The 26,663-nt window shown below is 41.2% G+C and overlaps 1 protein-coding gene across 3 annotated transcripts in view; it reads right to left on the bottom strand.

Annotated features, from left to right (window-relative positions):
* Positions 1–26,663, bottom strand: part of Tmem185a (transmembrane protein 185A) — a 95,619-nt gene that overhangs the window by 37,440 nt on the left and 31,516 nt on the right. The window contains exon 1 of one of the 3 annotated variants that reach the window (XM_074063164.1): positions 4,862–5,045. The exons of the other annotated variants lie outside the window; for them this stretch is intronic. Within the exon in view, the coding sequence (XP_073919265.1) occupies positions 4,862–4,899 (38 nt within the window). The 5' untranslated portion in view covers positions 4,900–5,045. Of the gene's footprint in view, positions 1–4,861; positions 5,046–26,663 lie in introns of those variants that run through there. 3 annotated transcript variants of the gene reach the window in all.

A 26,663-nucleotide genomic window follows, 5' to 3' on the forward strand; every position in this document is an offset into this window, starting at 1 on the left:
CCTGCAGTCTGTTCTTATAAACATTCTAAATGGTGCCAAATCTTCACCAAGAGTGGATTTGAAATTTGGAAACTGCCAAAAGTCAGCTAGAGCCAAGTTTAGTGAATAAGATGTGTGATCAAACTAGGTGGCACTATTTTGGTTCAAAATGGTATATGATTATAATGCAATGAGACAGATTTTCTTATATGATTTGTAAAATTTACTCTAAAGGGAATTCTAATGAGTAACAAGGAGTATGAGCAATGCAGTAGTGTGTGTGTGTGTGTGTGTGTGTGTGTGTATGCATACATACATATTCATTTCTCCAAGTGATTTCTTTGAATGGTAATACTCACATGGGTATATAAGCTCCAATATAAGGTTTGCTTTGTTTAATCACTTACAACTCATAAACAGAAAGTCCCTTAGCATATTGGATCTACTCTGTCATGGGAGGAGGGGCTGTCACTGAGAGTAGCATGGCATGCAGAATGTAACATGGACTTCAGAAAAGAGAATGACTTGGATTAAAGTCCTGACTTGGCCTGTGTGACTTTAGGGAAGTCACAAAGTCTCTAAAACTCTAAAATGAGACTGTTATCTAACCTGCATAGCTGTCATAAAGAATACAGATAATGGATACAAAGTACCTTTACTGTGCCTGTCATGTGATAGGTGCTCATTAGGTCATAGCTATTACAAGTAGTTATCAATCAGAAAAATCAAGACAATTTTCTGACTATGGGTGGCTTGATATGACAAAACAACAGAAAAGCAGTCATTTGGGTGATAAGTAGTACACTGACAGTACTGATAAGTTACACTCATACTGACTGATTAGAAGCCTGCTTTTTTTAGAATATAATCTGTAAAGAATTTGCAGTGATTGTCTAACACTAAATATTGCTAAAACACAGGACACGTGTCATCTGCAGTGTTCCTACCACACTCACCTTTGAGCCAATGTTGGAACATACCAGGTCCTCTAAAGATCCTGTGTCTTTGTATACTTCCAAGATGCCATCCCTGCCCTCTAGTCTGACAAAACTCTACAATTTTCTCCAAAATCTAGCTTACAAGTCACTCCACTATGGAATCTTTCCTTTCTGTTCTAGACAGTGGCTCTGCCCATTGTAATCATATGGCATTTGGCTCCTATCTCTGCAATGTCTTATACTTGGTTGAATTTTATTTTCTCTTTGCATTTCTGCTTCTTCCAGTAGGCTTAACCATTGAGTGAGGAACTATATCCCATTTATTCTTATACTTAGAATACCTAGCACATACTAGAGTACCTAGCATCTCTTGGCACATGGTAGAAACTTTCAGGATTTTCCATGAATGGATGCTTTCAAATTACTTTACAAACAATGGTTAAAGGCTAGGTAGTTGCCTTTAGTGAACTATTACTAGCAATCACACTCATTTTTCCTGATTTCATATAAAAGACAAGATAAGTTACATAGACGACAGAATGGCTTTAGAAGATGCAGCATATAGAAGTTATTCTAAACACTACTGACCTCATCAGTACTCTATGCCCACATGACGGACGAAAAACCCAGAGTTATTTCTCAGCCTTTTCCCAGTCAAGCACACATGAGGGATGCACCACACTCCCACGAACAGCCCAGGGCAGATGACTCAGAAGGACTAGCACAACCTTTCAGTGCTGCCAGAAAATCAGAGATAAAAGGCCTTCTGTAAGCCAGAAACCCTCCACCAAAGTAGTAGAAAATCCCAAGGCCCTGTGGTATGGTCAGGGTGCCTGTGAAGGCCACCTATGCCCAGATAACAGTGTGTCTATTCCATGAATAGGGCTTCCCAAGCTATTAGGAATTCTCAGACAATCAAGTAAAGACTTTTTAGTGGATCCAGTCTTAACCTGTGTAACTAAAAAAGCAATTATGAAAAGAAGTCCATGGTTAACCAGTTTTGTGTCAGACAGAAATAGGAAGAGGGTCAGCTGGTAGCCTTGCACAACTGAGTGTCAACATTTGTGAACCATTCTCTGTCACTGCAGTTTTCCAGAGCCTTGGTTCCAATTCACCAAGATCTGAAAGTAGGAAAAGAGATAGGGTTGCCACAGTCCATGCCTTGGGACCCACCAAGCCATGCCAGTGAGTATTTATGTGGCACATATGTAATCTCCAAAGTAAAGGCAAAAAATATTTTGTTTTAGTATTATTGTCTTTCCTGTCTCTCCAATAGTGGGAAGAAGGGAAGAGGAAAGAGAACCAGGCCATACACTACCAGGAAAGCAGTGACAGAAAGCAAAAGCTCTAGATTGTTCTTACAGGCTCTGGAGAGTTATTCACTCATTCATTTTATAAATATTTTTTGAGCCAGCTACTATCTCATGTACACAAACTGTAATAATAATAGAGTCATGGCCTTAGCCCCACACAGCTTAAAGTGCAGTAAGAGAGAGAGGTACTAATCATATAACCATGCAAACTCAAGGGCACAAATAAATGCTATAAAGGAAGACTATGACATACTTCAGAGATTGTACAAACAGGCAACAGTGGACCTGTCTGGGGAATTGAGGATGACTTCCCTCAACAAGTTCCAAGGAAGTAGGGATCTCAAGGATAATGAGGAGTTAACTATCTCAGGAAAAGAGGGAAAACATTCCCTGTAAAGAGAACAGTGTGTGGAGGTCCTGGGGTAGGAGGGTGATAATGAATTAGCTCAGAGTTAGAGGCAGTAGTACCAAGATCTTAGGCCCTAGCACAAGGTTATTTCCCTCTATCTCCTAAGTTTGCTCTCTTAACTGTCTTGAAGGCTCGCCTCAGCATGGAACAAGAATTAAGCACAATGTCAAAAATGAGGTGTGTCCACAAGACATGAAATACCACAAGCTAAAAGAAACTAACTTGCCAATATCTTCTTGAAATATCTGACAACACTGAATCAGGAAAATGGCAAAATAAAAAATACCTTTAAAATTTTCAGGTAGATGTATTTTAATCGAGGTAGAACTTTGGTTGTTAAATATATCAATAATTACTATAAATCTGCTTAGAGTACTACATTATTGTTTTCAGATATTAGTATTTTGAGGGGAAAAGCAAAGCTAAAGGAAAAAATGGCTAATGGTGTTAGCAGTGCAGTACTATTTTCTTTTCACAACTCTTAGATCACTTGAGGCAGTCCTTGTGTCTTCTGGATTACCTGTCACAAGGCAAACAAGTCTTAGAACTTTCTATTTGTAAAGCACTTTGCAATCAATCATTAATTCAACCTCAGTAGCCTGCTGAGAGATTATACTCATTCTACAGATTAAACAGACAGATAAGTGGGTTGCCCAAGGACACAAAACAATTCAGCTTTTACTTATCTTTTTCATCACCCTCTCCAAACAATGAGGACACACAAGAAATATCCAGCTCCAGCCCTAACCCTGTTGCCCTGCAGACCAAACCTAACTCCTAGTAGCAGCAAGGGAAGGCACCTCAGTTAGTGGTACCCACTCTAAATAAGCTCCTCTGTGCAGAGTGCCTTCAAAGCCAACAATGACAATGGACTGCAGAGTGACAGGGATATTGGCCTTCAAGACTAGAATATAAACTCAAAGAAAAATAAGAGCACCTAGGAAGCCACGGTGGCTCATAGCTTAAAATGTCACCATCCCTAAGGAGATGCACCCTCCAACACCTCTCTCTCTCTCTCTCTCTCCACTTCTTTTCATCCCCCCAAAACAGCCAAGATATGTCACACTGGGCTCCATCAGTGCAGTACTGCACAGTTCAGTACTCATCTACTTTCATGTCCTTCTTCACCCACAAGCTGGGACTGCCCAGCATCTGAAATGCCTAGCACAGGACCTGGCACACAAATGGTTTATTGAGTGCATGGCTTCCCACATGCAAATAAAGGAAACAGATACTCCCTATATAGAGTAATAGATTTAAGAAATTGGTTAAGCCAATCCCTTACTTTATAGATTGGTGAAAGAAAGGCAGAGAATTACCTGGTTACACATTGCCTGGACTCCAAACCAGGTCTTTTGGCTCAGTTTACTTCCAAAGACATTTTATAAGTGCCTACTATGTGCCAGACAAGGTGGGTGGGGAGGTGCTGGGGAAGGGAGAAGAGCAAAAGGTGGTTTCTGCTTCAGTTTGCTCACAGCCTGGGTAAGGAAAGAGAGTTTTAGAACAGTTGGACAAGTGCAAGGACAGACACTTGACTCCTTAGCCAGTGTTTTCTCTTCATTATCCACTGGGTGTTCCCCATCTGAGAAATAAGGATGGCGATATCTACTTCCTGCAAATAAACTTATAGTGAAGACTGATGAGAAAATGCGTATGGAAAACGATCGGGTTCACCCCAAAGGCATTATGTAAGGTACTGCTATACCCTGACACCGACTCCAAAGATCCAATACTGTTTCAGACATCAGTTCAACAAAGAAGCAAGCAAAGGAGGAATGGGCATAAATCCAAAGAAAACCTCAAGGGCTGACAGGAATTGAAGGAAAGAGCTGGGGTGGGGGCAGAGGTGTTGGGTCATGACCCTGGCACCTACAATGGAAGCAAACAGTGGGCTGAGAGAAGATGGCATCGACAGGGAGAAGTTGGGATATTAATGAGAGAGGGCAAGGGGAGAGCAAGAGGCTCAGAGTTCCCAGCTGGGCGACTTGGGCCATGGCGGAGTGGTTCTAGTTGGCGCGGGAGGAGCGAGCGGGCGGACTGGCGCCTAGGCCGACTGCTTTCTCAGAGAGCTGCTCGCACCCGTAGGGAGGCTTGGGCAGGCGCCAGGGTCTTCGGGCTGCAGCATCACGGCCGTCTCGCCTCCCTGGAGTCAGACCCAGGCCCGCGCCCAAGGCCCCCGCCAGCGAGTACTCCGTGAGGCGCCGCCAACGTCGCCACCTCACCTCGGGTTGAAGTCCTGGAAGAGGCCCCTCAGGTTCATGGCGGAGAACTTCACCGTAGCGTCCTCCTCTTCCCCCCTCCCCCCGCGCCGCAAAGCCTGCGAGTTACAGCGGGTTCATGGTGCCAGCGCCAGCCGAGTACCCGACGCCGCCGCCCCGAGAAACCTGAGCCGCCGCCCCCCGCCCCTTCTTCCGGGCTTCCGTAGGGCTGCCGCGCATGCGCTTTGAGCTCTTCACTGAGCTCGCCGCGCGTGGGAGTCTCTCGCGCGGCGTTCTTTCTACGCGCAGCGTATTGAGTTGACTGCCAGGAGACGAAGACTAGCAGACAAGAGGGGGTCCCGAGGGAGGGGATGGAAAACCTCCTGGGGAAGCCAACTGGGTGAAGGCCTTAAAGGAGAGAGCAAGCCGCCAAGGAGTCCCTTGGTGAGTTCTTCTCAGACACCTGTCACCTTGGCACGCGCTGACATCTGGAATTTTTCCCAATGACGTCTTAGCCTTGGGGCAGGGGTTGTGGCAACAGGTGAGATGTAGCATTTTGGTAATCTATCCTAGGCTTCTCCGGTCAGATCTGCTACTGAATCCACAATTTGTGTATCAACTTCCCTTTCAAGCCCCAGGCCAGCATGTCCCGATTTGCTGGTCATTCCGAACTCATCTTACCCTACATCGAAGTCATCTCCCCTTAAACTGTCTTCCCTTCCTGAGTTCCCACTCTCCATTGGCAGCATGCCTATTCATGAGGATGCCTAAACTGGAAATGTGGAACTCATCCTCATTTTCTAACCTAGTTCAGATTCCTTGCCTACTGCTTAGACTTTGTGGTCACCTCAGACTCAACCTCTTCTCCTACTCCATGCCATGTACTTAGAAGTACCAGGTTCATCTTCCCTGGGCGAGTCAACATCTTTGAGATTCTGTTTTTCTACTTTGCAAAACAGAGATGATAAAATCTACTTTCCCACTTTGTTGGAAAGATTTAAGGAGATAAGGCATAATACCCTCAGTGGTGTACGCTAGGTGTTCAAAGAATGCTGTTGCTATCCGGTGCTCTTTCAAGAGCCAACCTCCTTAAGGAGTCTAAGGGCCCTAGTCTACTATCTTCACTTCCAGATGATTTGAGTTTTTCATGATCACAGCAATACCTTAAACATTAGTCTAGCATCATAATGTATAGTAGTCATACTTTGTTACAACAGTAGAGGTTTTGTGAGTGGCAATTTTATACTGGTTAGCCCCAGGGGAAACTTAAGAGGATTGCAATTGTGAGAGTCATACTTTGCCATGATGTATCAGCTTTATTATGGGAACTTGAAAACATTTCACAAGTGATAATTAGACTTCTCAACACCAGCTATGACATGAACTGGTTGTAAGAATAAGTAACCTGAATGAAGCTTTTAGCTACCAGGATCCTGTGTCAGAAATTTTGTTCTCACTCTCATGCCCATGCAAAAGGTGATACCCTATGTCTAGACGTGAGGAAGTTCCAAATTAATACTGAAATACAGAAGAGGAAAAAGCACAGAGAAGCCTGTTAAATGTGCCACCTAGTTAGTGAAGGTGGACAAGCAAAGATGCAAGCCATGCAGAATGCTCAACACCAGATGCTTCTTTGGTGAGGTCCCAAGGAGTCCTGGAGCTGAACCACTGCTCTGCAGGCACACAAATTCAGTGTTAGAAGTTCCCTCCAGAGATGGCTAGGCCATGGAGACTTCCTACCTTGGGTAACAAAACATAAATACACAAACCTTTGTCGATGTGTTCCTTGCTCTGACAAGCCAAATTGCCAAGAGAAGCACATGAGCTGGTAAATGAAGACATGAGGGAAGAATTGGACTCTCCCTAGACCTAAGATCTAAAGTGTTCAAGAGGTGGATTACTTCAACTGCACTAGTGGCCCAGCCCTATATTCCATCAGTGCTCTTAAAGAAACAAACCAGAAACTCCCAGGGCCTTCTCTCCAGCAAGTGCAAAAGACCCTTCTGTTAATCTGCTACCCATCTGAGTAGGGTGCCTTGCTTAGTGTCCCATCCTGGATGGAGGTCCAAAGCTTCATTGGCCTGTGTGGACAGACCCAGAAGTGACCTTGAAATTGAGAAAAGACCCTAGGCCATATGCAGGATGACACCCCATTTTTTCCTCCAGCAAATTTGACTTTTACTTTTTTTTTTATCTTTCCTTTGACTTGCTGCCATACTCCAGGTCACCTTTGGAGAAACTCCCAAGTTTCTCCACGCAAGGACAAGTAATGGCTCTCAAACTATGGCACCTAAACACTCCAGATTATATCCATGTCGATTTGGAGTAGACACGTTACAGTGTTCCTCAGCATCAGTTTATGTCTGGACCAACGTTTTAACAATTAACTTTGGATGTGTGCCACCTGTCTGATAGGTTGGTGGCTTGGCCAATTGGGTATTAACCTTGGCTCCAATGTGATGGTCTGCAGGACAGACGTCTGAAGAACAGGGCCCTGAAGGAGAGAATCCTGGTGTATTTTGACACTTTTTTATGGGCCCTGGTTTAGGGGTTAAGAAGTGGCTGTGGCTGAGGTCTCCACACTGTAATTAGAAGACTTGCACTAAATACCAGTTTCACCACTGCTGTGTAGGGGTGTGGGGAATGGGGGGAGGAACAGCTGTGGCTTGCATCCAATCCTAGGTAAGGCCAGTGGGCCTACTTTAGAGCTTCTGCATGGCAGACCAACAAGTTTTTTAGTCAGGAAACATGGAGGTGCCAGATACTAAGACTAAGCTTCTCTCATCATGAATTTCCCCACTCTAAGTTTTCTAAAGCCCATACCCTGAATGCTACTGATTAGAGATTTGCTAGCAGCCCCAGGACTTCATCCTCTTGCAAAATGCAATCTCCCTTTTTCCAAGAGCACCCTTTTTTCTTAGCAACTTTAGCCTGACCTGGATAAATAAGTAAACTTTGTGGTTCTGAGATCTCCCTACCTGGAGGTTGGGTCTGGAGTTTGACAGGGGTTTTGAAGAATGCTGGGCTGGATTTGAGGGCTTGGACATCTGATTGAGGAGTTAGGAAGCCAGTGAATTGGATGCAGGTGACAGTACCTATGGTTCTGCTTGGATCTGCAGCTGCCCCCAGTCTCTTTTCAGGGACTATAAAGCACTACCTCCTTAGGGAAGCTTCTTTTGGGACTTGAAAACAGCAGCTCTTGGGAGAAAAGGAAAGGAAGACAGTCCCAAGGCCTCAGTGGTTCTCCTGTGGCCCAGTACAGTCCTGGGAGAAGGTAGATCATTATCCTTCATTGGACAAACTTCCTATTGAAGGGAGCAGGTGCCATTTTCTGTTGAAAGGCAGACTGGACAGGCATAGTGAAGAAGCTGTGTCTGGGACTGCAGAGTCATTATGAGATCCTTATGCTTCTCCTCTGAAACTCTCCTGCTGCCAGGGCTTCCAGGAGGAAGGGGAAGCTCCTCATACTCCCTGCTCCAGTACTTTGTTCTTGTACAGCCCAGTTGAAGTGCAGGCACATGTGACAGATAGGAAGGATCATGCATACTAGAGGCCACTAACCAGATGCCCATAAAATTTAATTTAATTCTAGTCCTCATCCTACTCACATTTATGAGTCTCTGCTCTCCTTGCCTGGGTTCCCCCTTTCTGCTTTTGTCATATTCCTGTGAGATTCTCTGCTCCAGCTGTCCTCTTCTCACTTTGCCTTCCCCTAAAGCAGCCTATCTTTACTCCTTTAGTTACCTTCATCCAACAGAATGATTCATGCCAGGCCCTGTAGGAGGCATTGGGAACACACAGAAATGTTCGTGATAAGCTTCTCATACTTGGGAACCAATGAGTTGAATCAGAAAGGACAAATAAGATTTCAGGCTGGGAAGAGAGCAAAGGAATTTCCAGGCAGAGAACAACACTTGTAAAGGCACTGAAATCAGTGAGTTGGGACAGGTGGCACTCTTGGAAGACAAATGTCTGTAGCATACCTTGACTTCTGTACCCTCCCTGGGTCAGTGGATAGGATCTTTTTTCCAGCCAGAGGGGCCCTTGCTTAATAGCAGCCATGTGGCCAAGGGCATGTGACTGACCACCACATTCTAGCCACAAGACTGTACAGCTACCAAGCAGCCTGAGGAAATTATCTTTGGGATACTGACACATCCTCTAGTCTGGGCTCTGAAAGCTTATCACAAAATTGTTTTCCCTGAACTTATAGAACCAGACTCAACCAAAGCAGTGCTAGATTCTATGTGCAAAGTTAAGCCCACAGGCATCTGTAATACAGGTAGATTGGTCACAGTCTCCACTATATCTGTCCTGGGTTCCTGCAATTTCCCAAACTGATTTTTATCTCCACTCCCTCGAGCAGCCAGCTCTGCCTCTGTTTGGCCCACAAACAGTCATGCTTGTACTCTGTTAGGTCTGTGTTCCTTGAGGACTGAATTTAGGAAGTCAGATGTGTCCCACCTCCTCCCTGCATCCCTGGAGTTTAGCATATGCTAGGTGCTCAGGGAATGATATGAAATGAATGGGTACCCTACCTCTGCTGAAACAGTGACCTTTTCTTCCTAAGTTTCTGGTTATTGCAGGCATTATCTGTGGGCACCCACACTCTAGTTTTCCTACCAGATTCTCTCAGGTTTTGGACACCGTGAGGCTTTTTGGTCTTACTTATCTTATTCTAGAACAACCTAGACCCATGTTGGCACTATGCCAACATGTGAGATGAACCATCAATATTGATAACCAATGTTGAAGAGAAAAAGAAATCTGCCTCAGTGTACATGTGAATTGTAAGATTTGAACTGACTCAGAAATATTAAGATCCCAGGGAGAAGGCATATCTTAGATATTCAGTATCAGCTACCTTGTATCGGTTCACTTTAGGTGAGTTTAGATAATTTTTGCTATAGGTTGAAATTATGCCTTCCAAAGAGAGATATGTTGAAGTCCTAATTCCCAAAACCTGTGAAACTGACCTTATTTGGTGATAGGGACTTTACAGATATAGTCAAGTAGAGAGGAGGTCATTGGAGTGGCTCCTTAATCCAATATGACTATGTCTGTATGACAAAAGGGAAGTTTGGTCTCAGACATAGAGGAAAGACAGCCATATGAAAATGAAGGCAGAGACTGGATTGAAGTTATCATAAGCCAAGGAACAACCAGGGCTACCAGAAGCTGAGAGAGGCAAAGCCTTTGAGCCTTCAAAGTGAGTAAAGTCTGCTAACACCTTGATTTTGGACTTTGTACCTCCAGAACCAATAGAGAATAAATTTCTGTTGTTTTAAGCCACTTAGTTTGTGGTACTTTGTTACAAGTCCCCCAGGAAACTAGTACAAATGACACCAAGGCTCTGATGTTATACTATTATTATCCCCATTTTATAGATGAGAAAACTGGCAGATCACTAGAAGCTTGGAAGAACTGCAGCCAGCCAAACCAGGGAGATGTAGCTTCCAGTTCACTGTGTGCAACATCATATCCTGGACACACAACTCCTATTCTCCCTGCTTTGTGGGAGGAAATGCAGAAAGGGAAATTGGAAATATTACAGGCACAAGAGAGGTTTGTGGTCACCAATTAGGTAACTGTAGGTTTTTCAAGCCTTACAAATTATGGGCACAAGATTTTTTTGGGGGGCGGTTACTGGGGCTTGTACTCGGGGCCTACACCTTGAGCCACTCCACCAGCCCTTTTTCGTGAAGGGTTTTTTCAAGATAGGGGCTCACAGTACTATTTGGCCAGGCTGGCTTTGAACCTCAATCTTCCTGATCTCTGCCTCCTGAGTAGCTAGGATTATAGGCATGAGCCACTGGCACCCGGCTAGAGTATTTTTAAAGTAACCATATGTAGGGCCTCACCCATTGCAAGCTGTGTTAGCAACTTTCCCATTGCTGTAGCAGAATACATGAGAGGAACAACCTCAAAGAAGAAGGGTTTATTTTGGCTCAGTTTCAGCAATTTCAGTCCATGGTTGACCTGCTCATCTTTTCTGAGCTGTGGTGAAGTAGAGCATTATGGCACTGAGGATGTGTAGGAACAAAGTTGCTCACCTCATAGAGGCCAGGAAATGGGAAGAAATATTTCAAGAGAAATGGAACAGGGTGGTAAGATGCATCCTTCAAAGGCATGAAACCAGCGACCTACTTCCTGCAACCAGGCTCCATCTTTGAATGTTTCCATTACTCCCCAAAAATGCCATTGAATTATGACAACATCGTTCAATTAGCCCATTCATGAAGTCAGAGCCCTCATGATCCATTCACCTTCCAAAAGCCCCAGCTGTGAACACTGCTTGCATTGGCAATCAAATTTTCAACACAATACGTTTTTTGAGAGGCAGTTCATGTCCAAACCATAACACAAGATGTGTCAGGGAGAATTTGGAATGTATCTCCAGCAACATGAACTTAGGATGCAGGTGTTACCATAAAGTTGGTGCAGCTCTTGCATGTAGCAAGAGATTTCAGGCAAGGCACAAGGTAAAAAAGTATAGCTTATTAGAATAGAAAAGACATTTTAATTCTTTTGGTGTTTAATTTTGGAGCTATTTATATATTCTGAATATTAATCATTTATCAGGGAAAGGAATTGAACAGTTTTCCAATGAACAAGTACAAATGGCCAGTAAATATATGATGAAATATTCAACATCCTTATCCATAAAGGAAATTCAAATCAAAATATCAATGAGATTCTATTTCACCCCAGTCAGAATGGCAATCATCAAGAAAACAAAGAACAAATGCTGGTGAGGATGCAGGGAAAAAGGAACCCTTATACACTGTTGGTGGGGAATGTAAATTAGTGCAGAGTCACTATGGAACTTCGTATGGAGGTTCCTTAAAAAAATAAAAATAGAACTACCATACGATCCTGCTGTACCTCTCCTGGGCATATATCTGAAGGACTGTAAGTCACCATGCATTCAAGATACCTACACACCCATATTTGTAGCAGTACTATTCCCAATAGTCAAAATATGGAATCAGTCTAGGTGCCCATCAACCAATGAATAAAGAAAGTGTGGTATATATACACAATGGAGTATTATTCAGTATTATCCAGAAAAATGGATGGAATTAGATATCATCATATTAAGCAAACTAAGCCAGACTGAGAAAGGCAAATATCATATGTTGTCACTCATATGAGGAATCTAGTACTTAAAAATGAATGACAGGAATATAAAACAGGTTCTTTTTGGGGGTGGGTATAACCTGGAGGGGGAAGGTGAAAGGATAGGGTGAAGGGGTGGTTAATATAGTCAAAGTACTTTATACATGTATATAAAAATAGAATAATGAAGCCCATTGAAATTGAATTAAGAAGAAGGAGAGTGAGTGAACGGCGGGGGGGAAGGAAAAAGGGGGTGAATTTGATAGAGGTACATTGTATACATGTATGGAACTATCACAATGAAATCCCTTTGTACAACTAATATATGCCTATAAAAATGTAAAAGGAAAAGAAAGAAAGTCAAAAAGAAAAGAAAAGTCACTTTCAGAGGTGAAAGCAGAGTAAGACATCCAAATCAGCCCAGGCTTTTAATGAAGTTCCAGGGGCTTAGAGCATCTAGTCCTTCCCTGTGATCAGCCTGCAGGGAGTGATTGTCATGAAAGTCGTGAAAAAAATTATGGCATGTCTCAAGAATCACTGTGGAAATGTGATTACTCATGACCATGTAAGAAAATCTCACAAAGAGAGAAAATTTAAAAGTACAACGAGATTATAATGAGATATAATGGGCAAAAAGGCAACTTTTGGTCAAAGTATTCCACTTTAACCTGATTAGACAAGAACTTGTTTTTCACTTGGAATAGGTGCATAGGGACATATATGGTGTGCATACATTTGAGAGCACAATTGATCCTGAGGTGGATCTGACCACATCAGGCCTTTATCAGTATGCAACAAGCCTCCTCCCCATTGCCCATACTGGAATCTCTTTTATGATTTGCAGATGTTTTACAAGGATGCTAAGCCAAAAGCATAGATCTGGAAAATTTAACTTGCAGCATGTTAAGTAAGCAGGCCATGAGAAAGAGGCAACAAGGCTCTCAGCACACAGGCATCAGGATCTTCTAATTTAGGTTCCCTTTGCATATCCCTATTGCTCATGTCTAACTGATACATATCACTGGGAGCAGGTGTGGTGCATGACATTTCCTTGACATTCAGCATGTTCACTTTGGAGGACTCTCACTCACAGAGTTTTGGAGTGTTTGTTGGGTATAGGGAGGTAGGGCCTGGAGCACATCATGGGTGCCACCGCAGGGACAATTCCCATAGATCAATTTCCTGGTTCCTATCCCAGTTCAGGATTTATGAGCCCTAGCTGGGGCAAGAGCAACTTATAACATGTCTGTACCAAGACATGAAATAGACTACACATGACCACAGATTTTCAGAGGAAAAAGCAAAAAACCACAGCAATCAATGCATACATGGATAAAGAGACATATACAGGCTCAGACATGTTAAAGCAAACAAATGGAGACATTTAAAACAAAAGCACATGCATGAGATGACTTAATATTATCAAGAAATCAGTTCCTTTTTGTAAATGCTACAATGTACCCTCACCTGGCACAACAATAAAAAAAAATTTTTAAAAGAAATCATGTCTTCCCAACTTGATCTACAGATTAAACAAAATGTCCATCAAAATCTCACCAATTTATTGTGTGGATATTGACATCCCAATTGATTATAAAGTTTATATTTAAAAGTAAAAACCCCAGAATAGCCAACACAAAATTGAATTGTCAGAGGGCTGATATTACCTGACTTTAAGACTTACTTTAGGGTCGCGGTTATCTAGACTGTGTAGAACTGGCAAAGATGAGATAAATGGAGCAATGGAACCAAATAGAGAACTTAGAAATGAACCCATACAAATGTAGTCAATTGATCTTTGACAAAGAGGCAAACAAAAAGACAATTTGATGGAGCAAAAGTAGTCTTTTCAATAGACAGTGCTGGAGCACTCATCTCCAAATGATTGCTCAAACAATCACTATGTGCCAGCTTTCCTGGGCAGGCTGGTAGTCAGGCATATGCTGGAGCCAGAAGGCCAGAACATAGCAAGCAGGGGGCATGTAGACCCTCACTGTATACAAATGCATGTCAGTGTCTGCAAAGACCATTTGGACTTACCCTCAATGTGAGTCCCAGTCAACCTTGACTTTGCCTTGAATTTGTCTTATGGAATTCCTTTGGGCACCCACCCTGCATCCCACAACCATCCATTGCTACATGTAGGCCAAGACCAAGCTCTGAAACCAAGGGCAAGAGGACACCTGGGAACCCTTTCATGCTAAGGAAAGACCTTAGGACAGCTTCTAGGGATTACTGCCACAGGAGTGGCAAGAGCTAGCCAGGAAGTCACTTCCTTGCTAAGGAGACTGGGGCTCAGAGAAGGGCTGTAGGCATGAACGATGAGAAAGGATGGCTTCTTGGGAAAAAGGACTACTGCTGAGGGGCCTTACAACAGCCTCACAAAGATAGGCACAGGCTTGAGAGAATTTCAGGACCTTCTCACAGGTGGGCATTGGGAAAACTCCCATCTGCTTTGTCCTGCCCAGGTCAGTATTAGCTCAGTCACTGAGTGGTAGGTGTCCACAGAGGAGGCTTATGTGGAGGACCCTGTATGCTAGAAACTTCCCTAGGAAAGGTGGTAGGGCACATTGGACATTCTGTCTGTTCAAGTCGTGCCATCCCTGGCCTCCCTGGGTGAGTGTTCTCCACACCTGTTATCTCTCTCCAAGAAATGTCATGTAGAGTCTTTCTTTCCAGCAGGGTCCTCTCTTCCATCCTATAGTGTCAAATGGTGTGCCATGCATTTTCCATGATCACCAGGATCATGATACGATCCAGGGCTCTAGCTCGCCTCTGGCCCCATTCTGCTCCCACATCCCTGGCCAGGAAAATTAACATGGATCTTGCAGGGTCTCCTCCTCCTGCCTTTCCTGGGGACATCAACAAGTCCTCAGTCATCTCAGGACCTCAAATTAATCTCCCATCCAGCTCCTTTGCAAATCCTAAATTGGGTCTGGGACTATTCTTGAGACTGGGTATGTCTTAGTGACCACTGCCCCAGCATATGCTATAGACTTTAACATACTCAAACTTTCTATCTGTGGATACCACAGTCCTAGCTGGCTGTGTGGGTGACTGACAAGACACCCACCTCTATGGTTAAATTCACAAATCAGAATATCATAGTCACCAGTTAAGGTGATAAGTTCATCAATGGTTGGGCATTGTACCATGGATCATTTGAATAATAACTAACAATCATAGTTATTTATCACTCATTTGTATAATAATTATTTGCCAACTCTAGGACACTCGCCAAAAGGCCACACCTTATCTTCTTCCAGGTCTACATGAACCACAACTCTCTCAGAAGAGGATTCTTACTGGAGAATTTCAAATAATATTTTCATGCTGGTTTAGGGATATAGTTCAGAGTGCTAGCCTTGCACATGTGAGGCATAGGGTTTACTCCCTTGCACTGCTCCACCCCCAAGATATTTTCATGTTAACATCAGCACCAGGTCCAGTCAAGGGCTGAGTGAGTGTCAATAGAGAGATAGAAAGGCTGATGCTCCAAACTGGGCAGACTGAGGCCAGGTCCAGGAAAGGGTGAGCACGTGTGTGCACAACAGCAGGAGGAAAGTTCCCATCTCAATAGGGATTTGGACTGTTTTGGCCTCTGCCTCCTATTGAAGCTGGAGAGGACATCTCAACTCTCAGGGAATAAGCAAGTGTGCCTCAGGAGGTTTAAGGAGCAGTTGAAAGAAATTCTACAGCCAGCATCTGTATTGTGTGTGAATGTGGTTTGAGAATAATCCATGGCTCCTGCAACACCTCCTATAGAAATATCTGTGACAAAAATGGGTCTGCCAGTGGAAAAGTGTCATCTTATTACCCTTCCTAGTGACAAGTTGTGTCCAGGAAGCAGGGGAAGACAAGTTGTAGATGAGGACTTGTAGTGTCTCCCATAAGTGGTTACATAGTAGGTGTGTAAGAGAAAGCAAGTGGTAAACTCCTTTTAACTTCTGGGAGAAGTCTGTGAGAAGGTCAGATATGCCTGGAAATTCTCTGAGATATTTGTGTGCCTACCTACCATGTGACAGGTTTTGTAAATGCATGATCACTTCTAACTTTCAAATTATTCTAAAAATATCAGTAAGAAGTTTTTCTCTGCTTCACTCAATGGCACTTTTCTGCACTTCCATTTGCAATAATGCATCATGTCAGTAGACTGAGACTTTTCTCCTTTCTTTGATTTGTTGTGTCATCTCTATGGTCACATGACTGAACTTACCTAACATCCAGTTCAAGTATCATTAGCCATATTGCAAATCAGGAATTTCCTGTGGGTGGTACACAGACAAGTGACAGTGGAAGGATGGTTATATTTTTTTCTTTTAAAAATCAGAGGTACATGTATGAAAATCGAAAAATGAGACCTGTTGAAACTATTCCAGGAATGGGGAAGGGGGGATGAAGAAGAATGATGGAGGAGGTGAATTTAACTATGATACATTGTAAGCACTTTTGTAAATGTCACAATGTACCCCAGTACAACAACAATATGGTAATAAAAATAAAAGAAGTATTTAAGTAAAAAAATGAACTGAGGCTTGGGATGGAAACGTTGAGGAAATGTATTAAACTGAATTATGAACATGTTCATATGTGGCAATGTAGAAGGCACAGTGTAGAACCATGCAGCTATGTAATAACATGTGTCTGTCCTCAAATGATTCTATGAAAATGTCCACATTTTCCCTGATTCTGTAAATGAAAAACAAAATCTAGGAACTATTTTTCTACAGGTAATTTTTTAAAAATCAGAAACAACATGTCCAACAAGGAAGCATTTTGCATATCTTCAGAGGATTGTAGGTTTTATATGAATTCAGCTTACATAGATGTTTTTGGTGTAGTGATTTCCATGGTCCATTTCCTCATCTATAGCTTATGAGGAGGCTTTGTTTTTTACCCACCTAGATAAGCTCATTCATCTGTGTATGTGTTAAGTGGACAGTTTCTAAACACACATTCCATTAAAATTCTACAAAAATATCAGGATGTCTCAAAAAGTATTCTAGTTTACATCCCAAGAATAAGGAGTAGATTATGTGCTAAATTAGACTATACATTTGGAGAAGTTTGAGAATGTATTTTGACTTTCAGGTATATATAGCCAATTGTCTAAACACCACTGTCCAAAGTGATGTACATTTACATCGTGAAATGATTAAGACATTCAATTTAGTTAACACATTCATTAGTTCACATAGTTACGTGTGTGTGTGTGTGACATTTTCTTTATCCACTGATGGACATGTAGGTGGATCCTGTAACATGGCTATTGAGAATAATGCTGCAAAGAACATGGGAGTACAAATATTCCTTTGAAATACTGGTTTCATTTATGTTTTGTATATATACCCAGGAGTGGGATTTCTGGATCATACTGTAGTTTTATTTTCACTGTTTTGAGGAACTGCCATACTATTTTCCATAATATCTGTATTAGTTTACATTCTAACCAACAATGTGCAAGGGTTCACTTTTCTCCACATCCTCATCAACACTTGTTATTTATGGCCTTTCTTATAAATGACCACCTTAACATGTGTGCCATGATATCATATTATGATATTTATTTTCACTTCTCTGGTGATTAGTTATATTGAACACATATTTCATATACTTTTTTGGCTTTTTACATGTCTTTTTCAGAAATATCTGTTTAGTTCCTTTGCCCATTTCTCAGTTGGGTCTTTTTCATATCATTAAATTCTTCGAGTTTCTTGCATATTTGGATATTATTTGCTTATGAGTTGTCTGATTTTCAAATATACTTCCCTAATGTTTAAGGGTGCTTTTTCATTTTATTCATTGTTTGATTTGCTGGGTAGAGCTTTTTAGGTTGACATAATCCCACTTATTTGTTTTTATTTTTTGTCTGTGCTTTTATGGTCATATCCAAAAAATGTCATATTTTGCCCATGACAATGTCATATTGATTTCCCCTATATGTTCTTCTAGTAGTTTCATAGTTTCAGACCTTATATAGAACTTTAAATCCATTCCATTTGAATTGACTTTTGCATATGCTGTGATACGAGAATCTTATTTCATTCTTCTTCATGTGGATATCTAATTTTCTTATGATTTATTGAAGAGGCTATCTTTTCCCAGTGTGCATTCTGAGCATATTTGTTGAAAATAAATTATTTTAAAATGCATGTATTTATTTCTGGCTCTCTATTTGTTCCATTGGGCTGTCTATCTGTTTTTATGCCAGTACCAAACTCTTTGATTAATATGGCTCCATAGTAGATTTTGAGATCAAGTAGCATGAAACCTTCTATTTGTTCTTTTTACTCATGATTGCTTTGGTTATTCAGAATCTCTGGGGGGGGGTGTCATACAGATGTTAGAGTTGCTTTTTCTACTTCTGTGAAAAATGTTATGGATTTTTTTTATGGAGATTGCATCAAAGCTATCAATTCCTGGGTAATATGGGCATTTTTGTTTTGTTGTTTGGTGGGACTAGGATTTGAATTTAGGGCTCTACTGCTTGAGCCACACTTCCAGTCCATTTTGTTCTGGTTATTTTGGGTTGCGGTCTCATGAGCTACTTGCCTGGGCTGGCCTTGGCCTCCATCCTGCCAATCTCAGCCTCCAAAGTAACTAGGAGTACAAGTATAAGCCACTGCAGCTCAGCCAATGTGGGTGTTTTTAACAATATTACTTTTTCCAATCTGTTATTATAGGATATGTTAATTTTTCACCACTTCTAGTTTTGTGTGAACACATTTTTCACCTCCCTGGTTCAATTTATGCCTAAGTATTTTAATTTTGTAGTTATTGTAAATACTTATTTCCTTTTTTGAATAGTTCATCACTAATGTGCAAAAATAATATTGAGTTTTATATGCTAATTTTATATCCAGTACCTTTGCTGAATTCATTTATTAGTTTTAATGTTTTTCATTTTTGGTGGAGTCTTCAGTGTTTACTTTGTATGTGTGTTCATGTCTTTTGTAGGCAGAGACAATTTAACATTATATGTGTCAGTTTTTATGTGAGCACCACCCTGGTGTGATTACGATAGCGTTGTAATAAATTTTTAAATCAAGAAGTGTGATGCCTTCTGTTTTGTTCCTTGTCATGATTGCTTCGACTAGTCAAGGTCTCTTATGTTCCAAATAAATTTTAGTATGTTTTATTTTATTTGTATGAAAAATACATGCTTTTTATTGAGAACCATTACTTGTCCTTGTGTGGAGAAACTTGGGAGTTTCTCAGAAGGTGACCTGGGGTAGGTAGCAAGTCAAAGAAAAGATAAAACAAAGTAAAAGTCAAATTTGCTGGAGGAAAAAATGGGGTGTCATCCTGCATATGGCCTAGGGTCTTTTCTCAATTTCAAGGTCACTTCTGGGTCTGTCCACACAGGCCAATGAAGCTTTGGACCTCCATCCAGGATGGGACACTAAGCAAGGCACCCTACTCAGATGGGTAGCAGATTAACAGAAGGGTCTTTTGCACTTGCTGGAGAGAAGGCCCTGGGAGTTTCTGGTTTTTGTTTCTTTAAGAGCACTGATGGAATATAGGGCTGGGCCACTAGTGCAGTTGAAGTAATCCACCTCTTGAACACTTTAGATCTTAGGTCTAGGGAGAGTCCAATTTTTCCCTCATGTCTTCATTTACCAGCTCATGTGCTTCTCTTGGCAATTTGGCTTGTCAGAGCAAGGAACACATCGACAAGGGTTTGTGTATTTATGTTTTGTTACCCAGGGTAGGAAGTCTCCATGGCCTAGCCATCTCTGGAGGGAACTTCTAACACTGAATTTGTGTGCTTGCAGAGCAGAGGTTCAGCTGGAGGAGTAGCTCAAGCAGTAAAATCACCTGCCTAGCAAGCACAAGGCCCTGAGTTCAAGCCCCAGTGCTGTCAAAAAAAAATTAAACAGTTTTTGACTGGCGGAGTGGCTCAAGTCATAGAGCGCCTGCCTAGTGGGCGTGAGGCCCTGAATTAAAAAAAAACCCAGGACCACCACCAAAAAAAAAAACCAAAACACTTTCTTTGCTGGTGAAGTGGCTCAATTGGTACAGCACCTGCCTAGTAAGTGTGAGACCCTGAGTTTAAACCACAGTACTACTAACAAAACAAAAACTAAAAAATCTTGCAGAGCAGTGGTTCAGCTCCAGAATTGCCTAGACCTCACCAAAGTAGCATCTGGACTTTGAGCATTCTGCCTGGTGTGCATCTTTGCTTGTCTACCTTCACTAACTGGGTGGCACATTAAACAAGCTTCTCTGTGCCTTTTCCTCTTCTGTATTTCAGTGTTCATTTGGAAACTTCCTCAGGTCTAGACATAGGACCAAACCTGTAGGATGGGCATGGGAGCTGAAACAAAATTTCTGACACAGGTTCCTAGGGCTTCAGTAGCTAAAAGCTTCATTCAGATTACTCACCCTTACAACCAGCTCATGTAATAACATCCATTTCCCAGTGGGTGTAGGCAAAGCTAATTACCACTTATGAAATGTTTTCAAGTTCTCTGAAAAATGCTGATACATCATGGCAAAGTATTACTCTTACAATTGTGATCCTCTTAAGTTTCCCCGGGGCTAACAAGTAGAAAATTGCCATTCACAAAACCTGTGCTGTTGTAATAAAGTATGACTGTGACTATTATTGATAATAATAATAGACTAATGTTTGAGGTATTTCTGTGCCCATAATCTCTCTCTCTTTTGTTGGTACTGGGATTTGCACTCAGTGCCTTGTGCTTTCTAGGCAGGTGCTCTAGTACTTGAGCCTCACCACCCGCCCTTTATGCTTTAGTTATTTTTGAATAGGGTTTCACCTTTATGCTCAGACGTGTCTGGACTATGATCCTTCTAGCCACACTTCCCGCCTAGGTAGGATGATAGGTATGCATTACCACACCCAGCTTTTTATTTGTGGAGATGAATCTCACTAAGTTTTTGCTCAGACTGGCCTTGAACTGTGATATTCCCAGTCTCCATCTCCCAAATAGCTATGATTATAGGCATGAGCCACCAAGCCCAGCCTGAAAAACTCTTAAATCAGTGAACATGGCGCTCTTCAACAGCTTTCATTGTATGGTGTACTCCAAGAGACAGACAGATAGACACATACACACACCCCATTTGCAAAGTTGAGTTATTTTAAAATTTCATACATTGGAGGAAACCACTGTCAAATAATTAAGTGTGCCTACTAAATTAATAAAACAAGAGGTTTTACTGGCCACACATGGCAAGGAATACAAATTAGAAACTTAGATAAATCCCTGAATAATTGAAATAACTACAATCTAGAGCAAGTCAGCAAAAACAATTACCGGGGAGGGAAGATAACTAATTTCCATAGTCAAAACACCATTATATGCAAAATGTCAAGCTTTCAACTAAAAGTTATGAAACATGAAAAGAAACAAGGAAGTGTACTGTATTTTCAGTGAAAGAAAGAAAGAGAAACTTTCTCCGACATTGGAATGTTATTTTTTGAAGTAAGGACCTTAAAGGATACATAGCAGAGAACTAAAAGAAATCAGAGATCCAACAAAAATTTTTCCTCCCTTTGTCTGAAGTCATGTGAACTGGTAGGAGACTAGATTGTTGCTTGAACTTCATCCTCTTTTCCATTCAGCCATATTTAATTGGGAAGATTTAACTATAATTCTGGTTTCATTCACTCATGTGGCCTTGCCAGATTTCACAAAGCAGTTCACATTTGGGAGGAACCCAACCCTCAGGAGTTCCTTTCTTGCTCAAAAATAATGCCTCAGATGACACTTTAAAACAAGTCTGTAGGTCATAATTCTTTTCAGGTTGTTACAATTTTAACAAATTATAATTTTAAATTAACAAAACTTTTCTTGTTTCAAATACTTTGCCACCCCTAAATGAATAACAGAGATTTTGACCTGGAATTAGAGATCACCTCATAGTAAAACTTGCTTTTCTGGTTTAGTTTTATTACCCAGAAAGTATCACCTCTCCCATATAAATGCACACAGAAACATACATGACTCCATCCCTTAGCTTTCATGATTACTGTCAATTGGTCAATTTTAGTAAGTGTCATGTGAGAGAGCAAGGAATGACACAGCAGAATACATGGGGAATGTCATGTAATAGTGTTTCTATAGCATTCCCAAAGTCATAGTATAAATTCCCCACCTTGTATCTAGCTCTCAAGCATAATGGGACTTGTATACTGTTATCATTTGAATCATCTTTGATATGAACTAGAAACACAACTGATTAATCCTTTGCAAGGTGTGGAATTTACTCTTGATTTCTATGAAGGAAGATCCTCAGGGATCTACCTGGCCATGGATCTGAGCCAAAACTGCCACCAGTGGCTTAGGAGCCTGAATCTCCCACAAAGAAATGGGCTACTATGTCCTAAGGTCTGTAGAAGGAATAAATATGGGCCTTTATGAGCAGGGCATGGTGGCGATGCTTGTAGTCCCAGCTACTTAGAAGGCTGAGGTGGATGATCACTTGAGATCAGGAGATAGAGACCAGCCTGGGCAACACAGCAAGACCACATCTCAAAAAAATTAAAAAGTAAAAGATGGACCTTTGTTCTTGATATGAATGAGAGTCACCTGCTCTATATCACTTTTCTCTGACCCTGAACTTCTGTGACCATTTCTCTACCTGTTGCTTTGAGCCCCAAATCCAAATGTAAAGAATCTAGTATATACATATGATCATCCAAAACTGAACCAAGAGGAAATTAATCACCTGAATAGACCTATAACACAAAATGAAATTGAAGCAGCAATCAAGAGTCTCCCCAAAAAGAAAAGTCCAGGACCTGATGGATTCTCTGCTGAACTCTATCAGACCTTTAAAGAAGAACTGATACCAACCCTCCTTAAACTGTTCCACGAAATAGAAAGGGAAGGAAAACTGCCAAACACGTTTTATGAAGCCAGTATTACACTTATCCCCAAACCAGGCAAAGACACCTCCAAAAAGCAGAACTATAGGCCAATCTCCTTAATGAACATTGATGCAAAAATCCTCAACAAAATAATGGCAAACCAAATTCAGCAACACATCAAAAAGATTATTCACCACGACCAAGTAGGCTTCATCCCAGGGATGCAGGGGTGGTTCAACATATGAAAATCAATAAACGTAATAAACCACATTAACAGAAGCAAAGACAAAAACCACTTGATCATCTCAATAGATGCAGAAAAAGCCTTTGATAAGATCCAACATCATTTCATGATAAAAGCTCTGAGAAAACTAGGAATAGAAGGAAAGTTCCTCAACATTATAAAAGCTATATATGACAAACCTACAGCCAGCATTATACTTAAGGGAGAAAAACTAAAACCATTCCCTCTAAAGTCAGGAACCAGACAAGGATGCCCACTATCTCCACTCCTATTCAACATAGTACTGGAATTCCTAGCCAGAGCAATTACGCAAGAAGAAGGAATAAAAGGAATACAAATAGGTAAAGAAACTGTCAAAATATCCCTATTTGCAGACGACATGATCCTATACCTTAAAGATCCAAAAAACTCTACTCAGAAGCTTCTAGACATCATCAATAGCTATAGCAAGGTAGCAGGATATAAAATCAACATAGAAAAATCATTAGCATTTCTATACACTAACAATGAGCAAACTGAAAAAGAATGTATGAAAACAATTCCATTTACAATAGCCTCAAAAAAAATCAAATACCTAGGTGTAAACCTAACAAAAGATGTGAAAGACCTCTACAAGGAAAACTATACACTTCTGAAGAAAGAGATTGAGGAAGACTATAGAAAGTGGAGAGATCTCCCATGCTCATGGATTGGTAGAATCAACATAGTAAAAATGTCGATACTCCCAAAAGTAATCTACATGTTTAATGCAATTCCCATCAAAATTCCAATGACATTCATCACAAAGATTGAAAAATCTACACTAAAATTCATTTGGAAACACAAGAGGCCACGAATAGCCAAGGCAATACTCAGCAAAAAGAGCAATGCTGGAGGTATCACAATACCTGACTTCAAACTATATTACAAAGCAATAACAATAAAAACAGCATGGTACTGGCACAAAAACAGACATGAAGACCAGTGGAAAAGAATAGAGGATCCAGATATGAAGCCACACAACTATAACCAACTTATCTTTGACAAAGGAGCTAAAAATATACGATGGAGAAATAGCAGCCTCTTCAACAAAAACTGCTGGGAAAACTGGTTAGCAGTCTGCAAAAAACTGAAACTAGATCCATGTATATCACCCTATACCACGATTAACTCAAAATGGATCAAGGATCTTAATATCAGACCCCAAACTCTTAAGTTGATACAAGAAAGAGTAGGAAATACTCTGGAGTTAGTAGGTATAGGTAAAAACTTTCTCAGTGAAACCCCAGCAGCACAGCAACTAAGAGATAGCATACACAAATGGGACCTCATAAAACTAAAAAGCTTCTGTTCATCAAAAGAAATGGTCTCTACACTGAAGAGAACACCCACAGAGTGGGAGAAAATATTTGTCAACTATACATCAGACAAAGGACTGATAACCGGAATATACAGGGAACTTAAAAAACTAAATTCTCCCAAAACTAATGAACCAATAAAGAAATGGGCACGTGAACTAACCAGAACTTTCTCAAAAGAAGAAATTCAAATGGCCAGAAAACACATGAAAAAGTGCTCACCATCTCTAGCAATAAAGGAAATGCAAATTAAAACCACGCTAAGATTCCACCTCACCCCTGTTAGAATAGCCATCATCAGCAACACCACCAACAACAGGTGTTGGCGAGGATGTGGGGAAAAAGGAATCTTCTTACACTGTTGGTGGGAATGTAGACTAGTACAAACACTCTGGGAAAAAATTTGGAGGCTACTTAAAAAGCTGGACATCGATCTACCATTTGATCCAGCAATACCACTCTTGGGGATATACCCAAAAGACTGTTACTCCAGAGGCACCTGCACATCCATGTTTATTGCGGCACTATTCACAATAGCCAAGTTATGGAAACAGCCAAGATGCCCCAGCACTGACGAATGGATTAAGAAAATGTGGTATCTATACACAATGGAATTTTATGCAGCCATGAAGAAGAACGAAATGTTATCATTCGCTGGTAAATGGATGGAATTGGAGAACATCATTCTGAGTGAGGTTAGCCTGGCCCAAAAGACCAAAAATCGTATGTTCTCCCTCATATGTGGACATTAGATCAAGGGCAAACACAACAAGGGGATTGGACTATGAGCACATGATAAAAGCGAGAGCACACAAGGGAGGGGTGAGGATAGGTAAGACACCTAAAAAACTAGCTAGCATTTGTTGCCCTTAACGCAGAGAAACTAAAGCAGATACCTTAAAGCAACTGAGGCCAATAGGAAAAGGGGAACAGGTACTAGAGAAAAGGTTAGATCAAAAAGAACCTAGAAGGTAACACCCACGCACAGGAAATCAATGTGAGTCAATGCCCTGTATAGCTATCCTTATCTCAACCAGCAAAACCCCTTGTTCCTTCCTATTATTGCTTATACTCTCTCTACAACAAAATTAGAAATAAGGGCAAAATAGTTTCTGCTGGGTATTGAGGGGGGGAGAGAGGGAGGGGGCGGAGTGGGTGGTAAGGGAGGGGGTGGGGGCAGGGGGGAGAAATGAACCAAGCCTTGTATGCACATATGAATAATAAAAGAAAAATGAAAAAAAAAAAGAATCTAGTATAGGAATTCCTGTCCCCCAACTACATTCTGCATCCTTCTTTTTGGTCCTGCCCATAATCTTTTCTTGTCTCTGTGAGGCTTGACAAAATGATTACTGGCTCTGTGAGACCCCATGTAGTACACTCTACAGGGTGAGATCTTGAGGAAATTGCCTTATTCCTCTAAGACCTTAGAAATCATCTCTAAAATGCCAACAATCAATCTCCCACACACTATTCGCAGTTGCTGTAGTGATAAGCAAAAACACTGTACCAATTCCTGTGAAACCCATGAAGAATTGAAAGTAGCTGTAATCTGGTCCTAGAACTCTCACTGCTTTTCTTGTGGGGGCTTGTGGAATTATCTTTTATGTAAGCAAAGGACCATGGTACCCAGACATATTCCCTGTCTCAGAAACTATTAAAGAGCTACATGGAGTGGACAGAGCTGAAGATTAAAGAGGAAAGAGGAATATAAGAAAAATGTATGGATGCCATAGACTATTTTTTGTGTGGAAACTCCATTTTACTGTAAAGATGGTAAAGGGGCTTTCAACATCATTGGATTCTGGATACAAAGTGTCCTCTTTTTTCCAAAACCAACAAACAACACTATTCTTGTATCTTCTTTGTATCTTTGAGTTGTTTACTGTCCCCTTAGAACTTCAGTCCCCTCCTCCTCACAACCACAGACTGATGGACACTGTTCCTGTACCTTCCACAGATTTAGTGAGGACTACGTGCAGTGATGATTCTTCACCCAGCTAGGTAGGTGCTTTCTTTGCAATGCTTTGTTCTGCTCCCTTTCATCTCTTTGTCACATGGCAGTACCATTAGTATTATAAAATATGCAAAGTCACAAGTATATATGAGACAATTATTAATAGTAGCTACTGAAAAAAGTCTCCATGTCCTTATGTTAGATAATCATTTCTTAGATATGACACCAATACAAAAGTGACAAAGAATAGATAAATTTGACTTCATTAAAATTAGAAATGTTTATGCTTCAAAAGACATTATGAAGAAACTGGAAATCACATATATACATGGGGG

The sequence above is a fragment of the Castor canadensis genome, chromosome X (genome assembly GCF_047511655.1).
Source record: "Castor canadensis chromosome X, mCasCan1.hap1v2, whole genome shotgun sequence".
Lineage (NCBI taxonomy): Eukaryota > Metazoa > Chordata > Mammalia > Rodentia > Castoridae > Castor > Castor canadensis.